Source organism: Typopeltis vanoorti, chromosome 14 (genome assembly GCF_054136105.1).
Source record: "Typopeltis vanoorti isolate ZY-2024b chromosome 14, IOZ_Tvanoo_1.0, whole genome shotgun sequence".
Classification (NCBI taxonomy): domain Eukaryota; kingdom Metazoa; phylum Arthropoda; class Arachnida; order Uropygi; family Thelyphonidae; genus Typopeltis; species Typopeltis vanoorti.
In genome coordinates this window covers 55,591,944-55,612,641 of record NC_143562.1, presented here as the reverse complement: position 1 = coordinate 55,612,641, position 20,698 = coordinate 55,591,944, and the positions used below count along the sequence as shown (strand labels likewise).

Genomic DNA, 20,698 nt, shown 5'->3' with positions numbered 1-20,698 from the left:
AAAGATCATGCTAAATAGGATTGAGGCCAAAGTTGAGGCAGAGATGCCCGAGGAACAAGCAGGTTTTAGGAAAGGTAGGGGCACCAGAGATCAGATCCTTTGCCTTAGACAGATCATAGAAAAATAAAGAATTCAGACTCCCTCTGGTAATGTGTTTCTTAGACTACGCTAAAGCTTTTGACTGTGTTGAGCATGTGAAACTGTGGGAAGTAATGTAAAGAATGGGTTTTCCTCAACACACTATCAGGTTGATAGCCAACTTGTATAAGGAGCAAGAAGCCACAATAAGAACAGGTGTTGGATTGACTGACTGGCTTCAAGTTGGAAAAGGAGTTAGACAAGGATGTTTACTTTCTCCTCACTTGTTTAGTATATATGCAGAGGACATCATGCGTGAAGCATTGGATGAGCTCAGGACAGGAATTATGATAGGAGGTAGATTGGTCAGTAATCTGAGGTACGCTGATGATACAGTACTCCTTTGTAATGACATGGAAGAACTAGGACCAATTCTTGACAAAGTTAAGAAGATCAGTAAGTAATAACAGAGGACTTCAACTCAATTCTAGCAAGACAAAGATCATGGTTCTCAAAGGAAAAACAAACAGAGAAGCTCTTGAGAAACAAGTGTATCTTAATGGAGAAAGAACTGAGGAAGTCAGCAAGTTTGAGTACCTGGGATCCATTATTAATATGAAGAATTGCTGTTCAGAAGATGTCAGAAAAAGGTTAGGAATGGCTAAAACAACAGTCAGAGACCTGTCGAAATCTGAAAGGATGGATCTATCTCCATGGGAACAAAGTTGAGGATTTTAGATGCAGTTGTTTTTCCAACAGCGAGTTATGGATGCGAGACTTGGAACCTCAGAAAAGATAAGAAAGTCAGATAAGAAACGGATATCTGCTTTTGATATGGTGTTACAGAAGGCTGTTGAGGATATCATATACTGAAAGGCATACAAATGAACGGGTGTTAGAAAAGATTAGTAGAACTTTAAGGCTCCTTAAGGATATTGACAGAAGAAAGTTTAAATATTTTGGACACATAGAAAGGATGAAAAGAGGACCTCTCAGAACAGTAATAGAAGGCAAAGTTCCTGGGAAAAGAGGCAGGGGTAGACCATCAATGAGATGGATGGCATGTGTGGAGTGACTGATCTTCAGAGAGTTGAGGCTGCCAGAAAAGCAAACAACAGGACTACGTGTGGAGTGACAGGACTATGTGTGGAGCATTGGAGTGACCATATGGCATCTGTAGATGCCCAGTGAACATAGTCATTTTTCTGAGTTAAAGGGCTAAAACTCCATGTTTCTTCTGGCAAAAAAAATATCCTTGCAGAAAAGATCCTAGAGTTGGTGACAAAAATCAAATCTCTCTCATTTTAACCCTGATTATAGACTGCATGAAGACAGACTTAATCTTCATGCAATAGAGAATTACTTGCCCTACATAAGGGAAATACAGTGCACAATTCCAATAAGAAAAGACAAAGAAACACCACATTAAATTCCTTCATTATGGTAAAACAGGCCTGTCACACCGTGCATAGAATTAACTGGGAAGGCACCAAGTTCCTATACCACATCAAAACCTGGTTTGAAAGAAAATTCGTTAGAAAGAAAATTAGATACTGATTCATCATCATTCAAATCTCAACAAGAATAATGAATTAGTAATTCCAAGAATCTGGAAGACCCACCTACAACTTACACAGCATCCAGAACCCTAGCAGAAGAAAATCTTAAGATAACAGGACTGTAGAGATACATTTAACGTAGTTTGCTGTAATTTTTTTTTTTTATCCTCTGTATATCATTGTACTTATATACAGTACTCTTATTTTATTATTTACTTTCTTTATTCTCATCAGAGATCAGGCTACGGTAAACGGTTAACAAAGCAGTTAGATTTAGTGTACTTGTGTAGTGTCATGTAGCTGTGTATTGTTCATATATACACTGCATGGAAAGAAAATTCAACAGACAAACCCCATGGGCAAGATGCATCGTACCATGTAATGAGTCACATGTTTGTAGCCATTGTAAATTGGAGGAATATGATGCTCCCGAGTCAGTGCAACTGAGTCTGGATGAAATGCCTGAGAAGGGAAACACTGATGGAGTTTGAAAGAGGCATTGTGATATGATGCCATGTTGCAGACCTATCTATTCAACAAATTGTTGACAAATTAGACCATCTCAAGTCAATAATCAGTGATATCATACTGAGATGGAAGTGCAGAGAGTCAACTGCATGTCCTACCCACAGTCGACACCCCACCACACTCACCAATGAGGCTATCACGACATGGAAACCCATGTTTTGAGCCTGGGTGCTGAATGTTTTTGTGCAGGTTAGTGTTCCAATTAATGCCCGCTGCATTCGATGAATGATTTTTACATATTATCCTTGATAGATTGGAACACTAACCTACACAAGAACATTCACAACATGGGTTTCCATGGTAGGACCACAATATGCAAGCCCAACATTACCTGAAACATGCAGCATCATCTTCAGTGGTGCAAAGATGCGTGTACAGTGGGACATGGCAGCTTGGAAGGCTGTGTTATGGAACAAATCATGCTACATCCCCCTAATAAGCAGATGGATGGGTGCGAGTGTGGTGGATGCTTAGTGAATGCCTCTTACCAAAGTGCCAAACTAACCCCAATTATGAAATTCGGAGCTGGCAGTGTGACGGTAGGTCTTGTTTTTCCTGGTTTGGCTCAGACCTCTGTTTGTGATGCTATGAACAATGAACTCCAAGAGATATCTGAACATTCTGGACAATGTCATGCTTCCTACTCTGTGGCATTTCTACAGAAATGACCGCTGTCTCTTTCAGCAAGACAATGCACCATGTCATAATGCTACTGCTGTAACTGTATGGTTTGTGGACATGAATGTCACTAACTTGAATGGCCCATAGAGTCCTGATCTCAATCCCACTGAACATCTGTGGAATGAACTGGAGCATTGGATGAGGTCAAGGTATGTCTCCCCCACAACAATCCAGGCCTCATTACATGCCTACTTGAAGAATGGTCCAAAATTCCCATTGATCGTTATTGCACACTTGTGCAAAGCATGCCCCATAGGATTGCTGCAGCAAAAGGTGGTTCTGTATCTTATTAAGGTGGGTGCCATGACTGTTCTTTTTTCTGTATATTTTCCTGATGATGACCTTGATAGAGATTGAAACATCAAGTGTTATTTTCTTAATTGCAAGTAAAGTAATTGCTCCAACACGTTTTCATTTCCAAAAAATCTACACAATGAATGCTGACCATCATGTAACCTTGAAAGAAAGAAGAATAGATTCACAGAAGTTACCACAAAGCTATGCAGATATTAAAATATAAAAAGTCGATAAAATAGTGTAACAAATGAAGACCACCGAATCTGTTAAAAACAGCTCAAAAGGAACAGCTAAAGACAAACCTCAAAAAAAAAAAACATTTTAAACATGTAACAGTACTTTATATATGAAATAATTGTGCTAAAGTGCATACTCTACTGAAAATGTTAATTTCATATAATAAAACATGGGTACCTGGAAATCTCTTCTTGAGCATAAACCAAGAAGTGCACAAGTTTGAGCAGGATCCTTGGGGAGAAAAAAAATGTTCTTTATCATTTTAAAAAAGGTAGCTATTTTTTTTAATTATTTCATATAAATAAATCATAAATTGTTTTGATATATACAGAACAAATAAAACATACTTATTTGAAGATCTGTATTCAAATTTTAAGAACTAATAGAAGTAAGTCTTTCCTTATCATAATCCCACCTTCACAAGGTAGGCATACTGAGTGAGTGAGAGAGATTACACATTGCAGGCTTTGAATCCTGCCCATGTAAAGCTGCAAACCTATAATACACCGACACTGTGTGTGGGGGGGGGGGGGGGATGATGGATTAGATAATCTGAAAATCCTAATAATTTGAAAACATGGAGGAATTCAAAAATATTTTGGGAAAATTTGGAGAAAAGAGCAAAGCTAATAATAATGGCAAATACCTGTTGGATTTCTGCTCAGGACATGGACTGGTTATTACTAACACCATGTTCCAACATAAAAATGTGCACAAATTCACATGGAGAGAAGAGGATAGGAATAAGAACAGTCTCATTGACTATGTTATTGTTGATAGTGATGTTTTCTCCCTGGTGCAGGACACCAGAGTGTACAGAGGATTTGAAATTGGAAGTGATCACTATTTAGTCTTGAGCAGGATAAAATTGAATTTCATATTGAAAAGAATAACATGTAAGAAAGTTTTAAAGCGAATAAAAGTATGCAGCTCTCAGATGTGAACTGTAGACTAAAATACACGAAGATTATTGAAGAAAAAATGAAAGAGTTTGAGAACAGGAATCAAACCTTGGAGATTCAGTGGCAAGCCTTGAAGAAAACGCTGATTGATTCAGTTAAAGAGGCATGTGGTGAAGTTGTCTGCAAGTATAGAAAAATTAGAACTCCATGGTGGACACAGGAAGTTAAAGAGGCAGTGAAGGAAAAGAAGAAAGCATATCAAAAGTTCCTGTCAAATAAGTCACCTTGTGCTCTTAGAGAATATAGAGACAAATGCAAGAATGCTAAACACTGTAAGACTAGCTGAACAAAAGTCATGGGAGGACTTTGGCAAGAATATAGAAATTAAATATCAATAAGGTGGCAAAATATTCTGGAGGTTGTTGAAGAAGCTTAGGAATGGAGGAAAGAGTACTGTAAAATGGGTTAGAGATGATAAAGGTGACATGAAAACTGGAGAAAAAGATATCCTCGAAGTATGGAGTAATTACTTTGAAAAACTGCTAAATGAAACAAGCAGTGATGACAGCACAGTGGTAAAAAACATTGACCAGGTACGCAGGCAGGAATACATATCCATACTTGAAGTAGAAAAAGCAATCAAAGGCTTGAAATGTGGAAAGGCAGCAGGAGTAGATAATATTCGACCAGAAATGCTGAAGTATGGTGGTATAAGAGTCTTACAGTGGCTGCACTGCATAGTTCAGAAAGCCTGGACAGAGGGACGAATTCCTGATGATTGGAGTTGAGCTCTAATAGTACCCATATATAAAAAGGGAAATAAAACTGAATGTGAGAATTACAGAGGTATTTCCCTACTGAGTGTTCCTGGCAAGATCTATGCAAGTATACTTGAGAAACGGTTGAGAAGAATTGTGGAAGAAAAGCTTGGTGAAGAACAAGCTGGATTCAGGCCAAACAGAGGCTGTCAGGATCAGATTTTCACTTTACGACAAATAGTCGAGAAAGCATGGGAATATAACAAAGATCTGTATTTAAGTTTTGTCGATTTGGAAAAGGCATATGATAAGGTGCCAAGAGAGAAGCTATTCAATACGCTGCAGTTATATGGTGTCAATGGGGCATTATATCAAGCAATACTTAGTCTTTATTTGAGTTGTAAATCAGCAGTTAGAATTGAAGTACAGGAAGATGGTGTTAATGTTAAATCTGGTGAGACAAGGATGTACATTATTCCCTCTGTTATTCATTATCTATATGGATCACATTATGAAGGAAAGTGGTATTAAACATGATATCAAAATTGGAGATGTTAATGTATGCTCTTTGCTTTATGCAGATGATGTTATACTTCTAAATAAATCTGCTACAAGTCTGCAAGATTCTCTGACTAAATTGAATAGCTGTTGTAATACATATGGTATGAAGGTCAGCAATAAAAAGACAAAGACAGTGAAATTGGCAGAATCATTGAAAATGTCAACTGTGTTGTGAATGGAGAACCTGTGGAACAAGTAAAACATTTCAGCTATTTAGGCACGATTTTTACTGAAGATAGTAAATTAAATATAGAAATAGACAACAGAATCAGCAAAGCTGGTATGGTGGGAAGTCAATTGAATTAATTCATATGGAACAAGAGAGAAATTAGTCAGAACACTAACTTAGCTGTATACAAGACAGTGTTCAAACCAGTTTTAACTTATGGATCTGAGAGCTGGGTCAGAAGTAAAACACTTGACCAAAGACTAGAGGCCGCAGATACGAGAGTCCTGAGAAAAATTATAGGCGTGAACAGATGGCATCAATGGCAATATCATATTAAAAACGAGGATATTAGGAAAGAAGTTGACATTGTCAGCATCGAGGAATGCGTTAGCAGAGCTAATCTCAGGTGGTATGGTCACTTAAACAGAATGGGCAAGGAAAGATTAGCAAAATAAGTGTTTTCTGCCAGGTTGGCAGCAAAATGACCCAGAGGAAGACCAAGATATAGGTGGATTGATATGGTACAAAGTGCCTTAGACGATAGAAATATAAGATCTGATAATGTTGGAGTCTTAACAAGTAACAGACTGATTTGGAGGAAAATTGTAGATAGGAAGATAGTAATGATATAATTTTTTCATGTAGTAGTATCATATCCTGTACACCCCTTGTGGGTACATGGCAGGAATTTGATGATGGTGGAATTCAAACCAATAGCATATTATGCTGTTCACTCATAACTATCATATGCCATGGACAAATGACTATTATACAAGACATAAGGTTTTCATTCAAAATTAAGCTAAAACAGGCCACTGATTTACAAATTATACTCATGGCAGTACTTCTGCCATAATTGGGTTATTTCATGTATTACTAATGATTTTATCCTTATATAATATAATAATCAGATAACAAAATCAAGTAACCAAGATAACTGCCATAAACCTTTTTTTTTTTTAAATAACTAAGTCACTTGCTTTTATCAAAGCTATATAAGACAGTGAACTAGAATTGGATCCTTCTGTTGTAGTTCATGTGAATGCACTCCAACAATTTACTTTCATATTTGTTACTTAATTTTAGTGCATTAAGAAAAATAGCCTCTTAGAAGGAAAGTGTCGTTACTTTTATGAAATAATATGTCAGATCTTAAATTTCTATAAACCACCTAAATTGATAAAGTTTTTTCACTCAGTTACAAAGTTGTTATTATTATCAGAGACATGAAGGGATTCTATAAATCACCAAAACCAGATGTCATGTTCTCTTCAATTTATTCTCACTAGATGCATTCACTACTCCTGAAGGCAAATTATTTCCCTCACCCACCTCTGTGAAAGAAAAAACTAGCTCTTACCCCTTTGTTAACTTCCATGAATGTCCCTGTGTTCTCTCCCCACCATCCATATAACGAAAAATTTTATCAGACAATATCCTATAACACCCATTCAAAAGTTCATAGACCTCTATCATACACCCCTTTCTCCTGTTAACCAGAGTCTGATCGACATACTTTCAATCTGTCCTCATAATCTAAATCCCACATTTAAATATAATCTTTGTAGCTCTTCTTTGCGTCCTTTCCACAGCTTCTTTATCCCCTTGGAAGATGGAAGACCAAATCTGCACACAATCCAGCTCCTTATAAAGAGGCAAAATGACTTCTTTATCCTTAAATGCTAAGGTTCACTTCAACATTGCAATTATCCTCAGAGTTGTATTTTAAACTTCAAATTCCCTTCTACCATTAAGATAAGATCCTTAGCCTCATCAGATTCTTGCAGCATAACCTCACTAATATAATATGCTGCTAGAAATTTCATCACATCAAAGTGCATAACTTTACATTTACTAACATTAAACTGATAGCTATTTTCATTTGCCCAAATTTCCAGCCTATTCAAATCATTTCGTAAGTGCTGGATATCAGTAGATTCCCTGATTGCCCTGCCTACCTTTGCATCATCGGCAAACAATTGCACATCTCCTGTTAGACCCTTCCTAATGTCATTAATGTATAGATTGAACAACTGGTCACCTTAAATCTAGATTCATACCCACTGTATACCACATTTTGATATCTGTCAACCATCCACTGATCCAAGTCAACAGTTCATATTCCAATCGAATATGCAACAGTCTTTCATGTGGTATCCTATCAAATGCCTTAGAAAAATCAAACATTATCATAGTGAATCCATTCCCCATATCCAGATCAGTTGTAACATTGTTATAATATGAGCAAATTGCTAAAACATGACCTTTCTTTAGTGAACCCATGCTGCTCCTTGCAGAGTATAGCTTGTCTGTCTACCCATTTCCGCATGCGAGTTCTTACCAACTTCTCTAAAATATTCACTATCTCACCAGAGGTACTGATAGATCAGTTGTTAGGTACAGTTTTTGCACCACCCTTGTACAATGAAACCATCATACATTCCTATGGTATCATTCCTGAGCCGCGACTCAAGTTGTTACAAACACAAGAAAGGCTGAACATTCCTTTAACAAACATGCTGATATTCCATCTGTCCCTATTGACCAATTCTTGTCCAGGTTATGCAGCAGCTGTTCAACCTCATTTTCATGCACTTTAACTCTTCATCCAATGTAGCAGCACTGTGCACCGTGTTAAATATATCTGATTGATATATCTTAGCAAAGTGAGCTCATTAATAACAATCTCATTAGCTTCTGACACTCGAATACCATCTGCATTTAATAAAGTTATTCTTCCACATTCATTCCTTCTTTTGCTCGCAGCATAACAATAAAGTTCTTTTGGATTGCCTTTAGCTTGCATAGCCAATTTCTTTTCATACTCCGATTTAGCTTTTCACACAATACTAGTTACTTTTCTGGAATGATCTTTATATATTTCATAACTCCTCTTGCTCTTATTCTCACTATATTCTTTCTACATAATTTTCTTCTTGTGGATATCTTGGTTAATAAGTTGCAGATACATTTCACTGTCAACTTATTTATTCTTTGAACGTTAGGGATTCATTCAGATAACACCTCATTTAAGCACCTTTTCAAAGATTCCCATGCATTAATGACATTTTTGCCATTCAGTAACTGATACCATGACACCAAAGATAGAATTCTCTTAAGTTGGTCATAATTTCCAGCTTTGTACTTGAACATGTAGCCTGTTCTAATGGAAACATCAATATAATTAGATACTTCTCAAGAAAGCAGAGCATGATCACTGCCACCAGCTGGTGGTAAAATAGTCATTCTTAACAGAGATCCCTTCTGACACTATGAACAAATCTAACATGCTTTGATCTTGAGTACCTTCTTTCACATGCTGCTTGAGAAAGTCATCTTGCAACAATTCAATAAATTTCTCTTTATTCTTATGAGATTTCTCTTCTACCTAATCAATGTTTGGATAATTAAAGTCACTCATAATGATCTCTTTTGGTACCCATAAGGCTAAATTGGCAATGCATTTCTTCATCCCGTGTAACTAAGCCATCAGGTCTGTAGCAACACCATACCATATATTTCATTTTGTTAACCTCTACTTCACACCAGATAGCCTCAAACTCACACTACATGGGAGATTGTTACCATCATTATTTTCCTGCATTTTTAACTTAACTGGACTTAAGTTATCTGATATCATTAGTAGCACTCCTTCCCCCTCTCCTATCTCTTCTGTCATTCCTAAAAATAGTATATCCATTACACTCAATCCCAGTTACTATATCTGATTCTGACATGACAGCCAGGTTTCACTAATGCCAACAATCTTAGACCACATCGTATTCAATAAAGCAACAAACTCAACCACTTTGTTTCTGATGCTCCTCTCATTTGTGTATAGACATAACAAATTACCACTGAGCCTATTCTTAATTAGATATGCAATCTACTTGGCCTTGTAGAATTTTGTCTTTTCCCCTCCCCAGACATACTCAAAAGGTCCAAACCCAAAGAATATTTTGCCATTCCTCTGCCAGATACGTAACCATTCTTATCTTTGTCACATGTGCATACCATAGCTGAACTTTCACACACATTTTCCCATTCTTCCCTTGATGATCTAGGTCTCATATCAATAAGTAATTTTTCCAAGCTCCTGACATTAGGAGTCTGGAAAAGAAGACGATTCACTAAATTAGTGAACAGATGAATCACCTTTATAATGATTTCTCGAGTTGGAAAGCATATTTAACAAAGTGTATTTCATTTGATAAATCACAACAAATGCAGAAAAAAAAAAAAAGAAGTAACCAAAGATGTTCATACTTATTAACAACTTTATGTTTTGTTAATAAGTTAGTATGATAATTGTACACTAACTTAGGTAGTTATTGCCACTGTTGTGAATTTATCACTTGGCTCGTTTTTAAATCTGAATGATTGTGGCTTTTTTTTTTTTTTTTTTTTTTTTTTACTAGTAATGTAATGTGCAGTAGTGAGCACACTTAGTTTAAGAGTATGTTGAAACATAAAACAACATTCCGTTGGTGTTGAAGCATATCGTATGATTCAAAAGACATATTTCGGTGATTACACCACATTTTTTATTATTCAGTTATACAATATATTGAAATAATAATAGTTCCCGACAAGTTTTGTAAATCGTGTATTGTATGATGTTAATCAACACAGACTTCCTGGACAAATGCATGGGATATGACTACAATGATAGCCAGCGTTGATACTTGCTACGTAAGCAAAAACACATGACCTAGTGGGTGGCAAGATCCTCATGTCACCAAGAAGATTAGGAACTATGCACCATTGTGTGATAGAGAAACTGTTATGCAGTTGCTTCTGGTTATTTTTGTTTCATGCTTTTTAGTGCAGAATAAAGAAGTGACCAAATCCCCACAGGCACAATGCTATTCTAAACGAAATTGATTACATCAAATTATTCTGTGGATGGAGTTTGCTATAGCAAGAGTCAGCTGTGTTTCAAAAATATTTAGATCAATAACTATTACAAAAATATAAGACAACATAGAGAAGAGAACATTAGAATGGAGGTCAACAAGGTCAAATTACATGCATGTTTTATGTTTCAGAAAACATTTAAACGCAGTGAGTAAAAATCTGCTGCACTTTCTTGAATCTGAATGATATAGCAATGATAAATCGCTGATCAGTAGCATCAACTATCCCTGAGATTTACAAAGAATCGTTCTGCTAACTTTCCAGTACAACATAACATCATCCCTAAAACACATCGATTGACTGTCAACAGCAAAGTGACTTTTCTTTTTAGAAACCTAATTAATGCTATTACAGGACAATTTATCTTAACTGCATTGTCTATGTCCATCTCCTGCATGTATGTATATTCAGGCTGATTTGCAAGATTCAAAACCAAAGTTTCTGGGAAGGAAAATCTTTTTCACTTCTACTGCAAACTTCTCACACATCTTGTTCTCTTTTTCTCTCGCCCTCTCTTTCATGGCTGTCTGGCTATCATTTTGGCTACTCACATCTTTTCCTTCTTTGTATAGTGCAAACAGATTTGCTGGCTGCACTGCATTATTGTTCAAGGCTCCAAATTAAAACAATACCATTGTGCAGCAGCAACATACCAGTAAGAATGTGTCTTACTCTTGAAAGATTTTTTTTTATAAAATGTTTCTTTTATCTTCGATTTTAACATGAACTCTAACAAACAATTTAAGATACAACCTGTTTTTTTCTGCATTCTATTAAATAAAAACTAAGCAAAAATGCTTTAAAAGCACTAGGAAATTAAGTGCAACTTGCCACAATGAACTTGTAATGACCACAGGAGTAGTTTGTTATGGTAGACAGCTTATTATTGTGAAATTTCCTTTAGACCAAAACATTGTGCCTATTGAATTGTTACTTTTCAGCACAAGTTTATCAAAATGGTGTTTACTAAAGTGAAAGTTGACCGTATTCTTCTATTAGTAGTCAATCTAAAAATTTACTTGATATTTTTAATCATTAGTTTGATACCTTCGCAATTGTAGACTTATTTCTGACAATTTCAGTCAAACATTTCCTTTGCTGCAAAAGATTTCCATGATGTGTAAAGGCCACCGTTCCCCATATATCTGCAACTAAACCACTTGAACTAAGCAAGAGTATAAATTATTATTATTACGTAGCACCTCCAGGGAGTCCAAAGATTCATCGAGGGAGGGTACCTACTCTACAACTCTCCACAACTACACCAATGCCATCTACCACCTGCCACCACTACTAGTATTTTCCACAGACAATCACAAACATCCGAACCCACAGCCTTTTGGCTGGAGAGCGGATACGCTAATCACAACTATTACTACCATATCACTATATTTTATGTAGCATTATCAAAAGTACACATACCACAAATAATCCAACACACTAACAGTCTCTAAGATGTAGCAGTGTAGTTAGTACTTAAACATGTGCTATTTGAAGTACTGATAGTTTTGGTTTGCAGTTGTCATCTTTTTTAATTTCTTTGTCAGCTTCCTTTTCTAATGACTCAAAAAAAATTCCTTGATTTCATCCTAAGTACAATCCTCTCTTGGACCACAGCCACAAATAAGTCTCATTCAATTCCTAAGTTGATGTTTGCCATATCATGATTTGATACTGCTAGCCATTCAAAATTATTTTCATATCTAGTGTTGAATACTATACCTACTCACTCCTTTCCCTGATCATTACTGCCTGAATATAGCATCTTGTATTTGTTATTTACAAGAATTTCACCTGTTTGTCTTTATTTTATAGTAAAACCAATTCTGCTGCCAGTTCCACTCTTTTGTACTAATACCTTTCACATTGATGGTGCCTATTTTGAACTCTACTGTTGCTGAGTTGGAGATTGTTCCAATTTAAGTCTGGTCCAGTCCAATTTAAGCAAAAATGAAATTTTGGTTTCACAATCTGTTTACTATCTCTTAATCTCTGTAATTACAATATAATTAGAAGAGCTGATAAAGTATAAGCTGCAGTCATCCAGAAAAAAAAGCTTAACATTTTATGTAATCATTCTATGTACTGATGCATCTCCACAGACCTTACACAATCACAACAAAATAAGTAATCAACTTTTACATTAAGCACAGAGTTGGGATGAAAAAACATTGATTCCAATTATAATGCTAGAACTCTTACAATATACAAACTTCCAACAATTCAGAAAGAAAATGTTCATTTAAGACCTATAGTAGATTCTATTGGCTGTCCAGCCTCCAAATTTTGTCTAAAGTTCTCTCCTATTGGGAATTCTCCCATGTATTAAAAATGTGAAGATTTCAAAAACAAGATATCTGGAATTATAGTATTATCAACTGACTAGGTGCTTAAGGGTCGAAGCTGTATAACAGAGGAGACCACCACATAGCCTTTAAAGGAATGTGGGGAACCGACCAGGGGCTTCTAACCTAATGTCCAATCCTCATCTTCTCGTGGTGCACCCTGTTGGGTATCTACCTGGATACTGAATGAACGAGGATGGGCTGACAACTTGGGATTTAGCCGACCAAATTATATTCCTATCGGCTTAAACAAATATACAAAATGATGGTACAACATAATAAAATTTCATGCTGGCTGGGGCATCACCTGGTTAAACAAGGCCCCTGCTGTTCTCGCCAGGGAACCAGGGCGAACAGCGAAAAGTCAGCTACTGGAACAAATCTCAAAGCACACACCAACTCAATATCACCAGAGTTAAAGATCGGTAATATCAACATAAGAAGCCTGAATGGCAAACAAATGAAGCTGGCTGAGGAATTAGATAAGTACCAGACCGACATAATAGGGGTGACTGAAACAAAAAAGACAAACTGGCAAGATCTTTCTGGCGAAATGACAATCAAGGAAAAGAAGGAGTAGCCATAGTATTCAATACAAAATACGTGGCTAATCTTCTTGAATGGGAAGTTGAACAATGAGACTAATTTGTGCCTATGGTCCCACAGAAGGTTCTACTAAGGTAAAAGTGGAGGAATTTTTTGATGCTTTAGAGAAAGCAACTGACAAAATGAAAAAGGAAAAGTTGGTCCTTGTAGGGGATTTAAATAGCAGAGTAGGAAATGATTGTCAGACATACAAAAATATTTTGGGAAAATTTGGAGACAAGAGCAAAGCTAATAATAATGGCAAATACCTGTTGGATTTCTGCTCAGGACATGAACTGGTTATTACTAACACCATTTCCAACATAAAAATGCACACAAATTCACATGGAGAGAAGAGGCAAGGAATAAGAAAAGTCTCATTGACTGTGTTATTGTTGATAGTGACGTTTTCTCCCTGGTGCAGGACACCAGAGTGTACAGAGGATTTGAAATTGGAAGTGATCACCATTTAGTCTTGAGCAGGATAAAATTGAATTTCATATTGAAAAGAATAACATGTAAGAAAGTTAAGTAAGTAAAGTAAGCAAATAAAAGTTGAGCAGCTCTCAGATGTAAACAGTAGACTAAAATACACAAAGATTATTGAGGAAAAAATGAAAGAGTTTGAGAACAGGAACCAAACCTTGGAGATTCAGTGGCAAACCTTGAAGAAAACCCTGATTCATTCAGCCAGAGAGGCATGTGGTGAGGTTGTCTGCAAGGATAGAAAAATCAGAACTCATGGTGGACACAGGAAGTTAAAGACGCAGTGAAGGAAAAGAAGAAAGCATATCAAAAGTTCCTGGCAAATAAGTCGGCTTTTGCTCTTAGAGAATACAGAGACACATGTAAGAAAGCTAAACACTGTAAAACTAGCTAAACAAAAGTCATGGGAGGACTTTGGCAAGAACATAGAAAATAAATATCAAGAAGGTGGTAAGATATTCTGGAGGTTGTTGAAGAAGCTTAGAAATAGAGGAAAGAGTGCTGTAAAAGGAGTTCATCATCATCAAATTCCTGCCATGTACCCTCAAGGGGTGTACAGGATATGACAGTACTACATGAAAAAATTACATCATTACTAACTTCCTATCTACAATTTTCCTCCAAATCAGTCTGTTACTTGTCAAGACTCCAACATTATCAGATCTTATATTTCTATCGTCTAAGGCACTTTGTACCGTATCAATCCACCTATATCTTGGTCTTCCTCTGGGTCGTTTTCCTGCCAACCTGGCAGAGAACACTTGTTTTGCTAATCTTTCCTCTCCCATTCTATTTAAGTGACCATACCATCTGAGATTAGCTCTGCTAACGCATTCCTGGATGCTGACAATGTCAAGTTCTTTCCTAATATCCTCATTTTTAATATGATATTGCCATTGATGCCATCTGTTCACGCCTCTAATCTTTCTCAGGACTCTCATATCTGCGGTCTCTAGTCTTTGGTCAAGTGTTTTACTTCTGACCCAGCTCTCAGATCCATAAGTTAAAATTGGTTTGAACACAGTCTTGTATACAGCTAATTTAGTGTTCCGACTAATTTCTTTCTTATTCCATATGAATTTATTCAATTGACTTCCCACGATACCAGCTTTGCTGATTCTGTTGTCTATTTCTATATTTAGTTTACCATCTTCAGTAAAAATTGTGCCTAAGTAGCTGAAATGTTTTACTTGTTCCACAGGTTCTCCATTCACAACACAGTTGACATTTTCAATGATTCTGCCTATTTTCATTGTCTTTGTCTTTTTATTGCTGACCTTCATACCATATCTATTACAACAGCTATTCAATTTAGTCAGAGAATCTTGCAGACTTGTAGCAGATTTATTTAGAAGTATAACATCATCTGCATAAAGCAAAGAGCATACATTAACATCTCCAATTTTGATATCAGGTTTAACACCACATTCCTTCATAATGTGATCCATATAGATAATGAATAACAGAGGGGATAATGTACATCCTTGTCTCACACCAGATTTAACATTAAACCATCTTCCTGTACTTCCTTCAATTCTAACTGCTGACTGACAACTCAAATAAAGACTAAGTATTGCTTGATATAATGCCCCATTGACACCATATAACTGCAACGTATTGAATAGCTTCTCTCTTGGCACCTTGTCATATGCCTTTTCCAAATCGACAAAACTTAAATACAGATCTTTGTTATATTCCCATGCTTTCTCGACTATTTGTCGTAAAGTGAAGATCTGATCCTGACAGCCTCTATTTGGCCTGAATCCAGCTTGTTCTTCACCAAGCTTTTCTTCCACAATTCTTCTCAACCGTTTCTCAAGTATACTTGCATAGATCTTGCCAGGAACACTCAGTAGGGAAATACCTCTGTAATTCTCACATTCAGTTTTATTTCCCTTTTTATATATGGGTACTATTAGAGCTCTACTCCAATCATCGGGAATTCGTCCCTCTGTCCAGGCTTTCTGAACTATGCAGTGCAGCCACTGTAAGACTCTTATACCACCATACTTCAGCATTTCTGGTCGAATATCATCTACTCCTGCTGCCTTTCCACATTTCAAGCCTTTGATGGCTTTTTTCTACTTCAAGTATGGATATGTATTCCTGACTGCATGCCTGGTCAGTGTTTTTTATCACTGTACTGTAAAAGGAGTTAGAGATGATAAAGGTGACATGAAAACAGGAGAAAAAGGTATCTTTGAAGTATGAAGTAATTACTTCGAAAAATTGCTAAATGAAAGAAGCAGTGATAGCACAGTGGTAAAAAACACTCAACAGGCATACAGTCAGGAATACATATCCATACTTGAAGTAGAAAAAGCAATCAAAGGCTTGAATTGTGGAAAGGCAGCAGGAGTAGATGATATTCAACCAGAAATGCTGAAGTATGGTGGTATAAGAGTCTTCCAGTGGCTGCATTGCATAGTTCAGAATGCCTGGACAGAGGGACGAATTCCCAATGATTGGAGTAGAGCTCTCATAGTACCTATATATAAAAAGGGAAATAAAACTGAATGTGAGAATTAGAGAGATATATCCCTATCGAGTGTTCCTGGTAAGATATATGCAAGTATAGTTGAGAAACGGTTGAGAAGAATTGTGGAAGAAAAGCTTGGTGAAGAATAAGCTGGATTCAGGCCAAATAGAGGCTGTCAGGATCAGATCTTCACGTTACGACAAATAGTCGAGTAAGCATGGGAATATACCAAAGATCTGTATTTAAGTTTTGTCGATTTGGAAAAGGCATATGACAAGGTGCCAAGAGAGAAGCTATTCAATACGCTGCAGTTATATGGTGTAAATGGGTCATTATATCAAGCAATACTTAGTCTTCATTTGAGTTGCAAGTCAGTAGTTAGAATTGAAAGAAGTACAGGAAGATGGTTTAGTGTTAAATCTGTTGTGAGACAAGGATGTACATTATCCCCTCTGTTATTCATTATCTATATGGATCACATTATGAAGGAAAGTGGTATTAAACACTACATCAGAATTGGAGATGTTAATGTATGCTCTTTGCTTTATGCGAACAATGTTATACTTCTAAAATTAAACTTCTCTGACTAAAACTGAATAACTGTTGTAATAGATTTGGTATGAAGGTCGGCAATAAAAAGACAAAGACAATGAAAATAGGTAGAATCGTTGAAAAAGTCAACTGTGTTGTGAATGGAGAACCTGTGGAACAAGTAAAACATTTCAGCTACTTAGGCATGATTTTTAGTGATGATGGTAAATTAAATATGGATATAGACAATAGAATCAAAAAAGCTGGTATGGTAAGAAATCAATTGAATAAATTCATATGGAATAAAAGAGAAATTAGTCAGAACACTAAATTATCAGCAAATTATCAGTGTTGAAACCAATTTTAACTTATGGATCTGAGAGCTGGGTCAGAAGTAAAACACTTGACCAAAGACTAGAGACCACAGATATGAGAGTCCTGAGAAAGATTAGAGGTGTGAATAGATAGCATCAATGGCAATATCATATTAAAAACAAGGATATTATCATCCAGGAATGCGTTAGCAGAGCTAATTTCAGGTGGTATTGTCACTTAAACAGAATGAACGAGGAAAGATTAGCAAAGCAAGTGTTCTCTGCCATGTTGGCAGGAAAACGACCCAGAGGAAGACCAAGATATAGGTGGATTGATACTGTACAAAGTGCCTTAGACAATAGAAATATAAAATCTGATAATGTTGCAGTCTTGACAAGTAACAGACTGATTTGGAGGAAAATTGTAGATAGGAAGTTAGTAATGATGTAAAGTTTTCATGTAGTACTATCATATCCTGTACACCCCTTGAGGGTACATGTCAGGAATTTGATTATGATCAACTGACTACTAAATTAGTCTTGATATATTCTTTACAAATATCCTTCACATAGATACAATGGATGTATAATTATTTTCCTCCAGATGTTACTAATGATCTAAGTTTACTACAAACACGGGATATTGTTCATGCCAAAGTAAACTATACACACAAATACAGTGAACTGCCATATGTTCAACTTATCTCTCCTACCTCAGGCAATTACTATATGGAATATTTAGATGTGTGCACTTACCACATTCACCACCAAGCCTTCTTCCATGGCTTTGATTATGTTAACTTTTTTTGCAGTTTGGATTTCTTCTTTATCTGAGCTCTCATTCAAAGACAATGTAATGGTGGTCTTCAGTTTTTAGTACACAAAAAGAAACAGGTAAATATGTTGCTTATCATATTACTTCAGAAGTAGGCATTATCGAAGTATTAGTGCATCATGCCAACATCTTATGCTCCACACAAGACTTCATGAAAACAGAAGTGTCTTATTTGAACTACTTTCATCTATCAGTTAAAACTCGAACTGTACAAAAATAAGACAACTATGGTCTTCATCCTAATTCTCCAAGAAGAAGTTTCTACAGTCTCCATTCGATATGTTATATGTTTGTATGAAAATCTTGCCAGATTTCTACATCAAATTAAAATTTAAGTCTTCTTCCATCCAAGTTTATGTTAAATTTATTATTAAAATTTCAAAGGAAAATGATTCTTCTCTTTCCTATCCAGGTATTTACAGCATGCCTTGCTCTTGTAGTCTCTTGCATTATGTAGACAATAGGTCTCTTGGTGTCTTAAATATATTTAAAAGATACCAAGAAATCATCCAGTTCTATGATTCTCATAAATCAGGTCTTGTCAGTCATACCCTTTCTGCTACAAAGGATTTAATGGAAAACGACTGTTTCAAAAACAATCTTTTTTAGAAAGATTATATAAAGAAAGCTCAGAAACTCACATTCATCATCCAAATAGAAATGACTGCCTAAAACAGAAAGGTTTAAATAAGATGATTGCCTAAAATTTTCCCAATTTTGGAAAGTTGGGAAACCACGAACAACTGTCAAGTTCTTCTCTTTTGCTTTAACATTTTTTTTAATGCAACTATCCAAGGAAAGTTGTAAACATTTAACACATGAGTATGAGAATTTTTTAGTAGTAGGAAATTATTGTCAAACATACAAAAATATTTTTGAAAAATTTGAAAAGAATTTAATTTCTGCTCAGGACATGGACTGCTTATTACTAGTGCCATGTTCCAACATAAAAATGTGCACAAATTCACATGGAGAGAAGAGACAAGAAATAAGAAAGTCTCGTTGATTACATTATTGTTGATAGTGATGTTTTCTCACTAGTGCAGGACACGAGAATGTACAGAGGATTTGAAATTGGAAGTGAATACAATTTAGTCTTGAGCAGGATAAAATTGAATTTCATATTGAAAAGAAGAACATGTAAGAAATTTTTAAAGCAAATAAAAGTTGAGTAGCTTTCAGATGTGAGCTGAAGACTAAAGTACACAAACATTATTCAAAAAAAAAAAAAAGAAAGAAAGTTTGTGAACAGGAACCAAACCTTGGAGATTCAGAACCAGAGAGGCATGTGGTGAGGTTGTCTGCTAGGATAGAAAAATCAGAAGTCCATGGTGTACGCAGGAAGTTAAAGAGGCAGTGAAGGAAAAGAAGAAGGCATTACAAAAGTTCCTGGCAAATAAGTCAGCTGATGTTCTTAGAGAATACAGAGACAAATGTAAGGAAGCTAAACACTAAAATGCTGAACAAAAGTCATGGGAAGACTGGTAAGAATATAGAAAATAAATATCAAGAAGGTGGCAGGATATTCTGGAGGCTGTTGAAAAAAAAGCTCAGAATGGAGGAAAGAGTGCTTTAAAAGGAATTACAGGGTGTTCGGGATAAATTTGACATATTTATAATTAATTATATTTTTCCGTAAGTTACATGTATTAACACACACTTCTCTTCATTTAAAAGTTTGGACCCTTCTTCATTCATATACAAGATGTCAGAAAGGATGGATAGCTGGAACCCACCTGAATCATGGAAGAGAATAACTTGTATCATGATGATTCGTGCCCGCCATCAAAATAAGGATATTACGACTGCTGCCCAATGCTCCCTGAATACAGTAAAAACAATCAGGCATGAACTAGAGACTTGCAATGGTGACTACGAGGATGTAGCAAGAAGAAAGATCCCTAGCAGACGATCTGATTGCGTTCGTACAGCAGAATTCCTCGCAAATCTGCAGGAACAGGTGTTGAAGAACCCTGGCATTGGAATTCGGGCTTTGTTCGTGGAGTTGCTAACTGTAGTCAAGCCCTGGATAACAAGGGTAGCCAATGGTAGGCCGTATGTATGGCAGCAGGATTCGGCCCCTTGCCACACCTCTGGGAAAAGTCAAAAATGGTTGTCTGAAAATTTCTACGACTTCACCAGTCCAAATGTTTGGCCTCCAAACTCCCCAGACCTTAACCCCATGGATTATTTTGTATGGGGCACAGTTGAAAAAGACACCAATCGCACTTCCAGTAATACAAAAGCCCAGTTAATGGATAAAATTAAAACAGTTTTTGCGGCCCTTCCCAGGGAGACTGTAGCATCAGCTTGTTCGAGGTTCCGAAGCAGAATTGAAGCTGTGATCGATGCTAATGGTGGTTATTTTGAGTAAATCTTGTTGATAGTATTGTAATTAACTCTGCCTGTAATGTTTTTTTGTCAATTCATTAAATT

At 36.2% G+C, this 20,698-nt stretch overlaps 1 protein-coding gene across 1 annotated transcript in view; it reads right to left on the bottom strand.

The window, feature by feature from the left end:
- LOC150099493 (uncharacterized) overlaps nt 1-20,698 on the bottom strand; it is a 301,600-nt gene that overhangs the window by 205,170 nt on the left and 75,732 nt on the right. Inside the window, exon 10 of the mRNA XM_090404210.1 lies at nt 3,558-3,611. Within this exon, the coding sequence (XP_090260336.1) occupies nt 3,558-3,611 (54 nt within the window). The remainder of the gene's footprint in view (nt 1-3,557; nt 3,612-20,698) is intronic.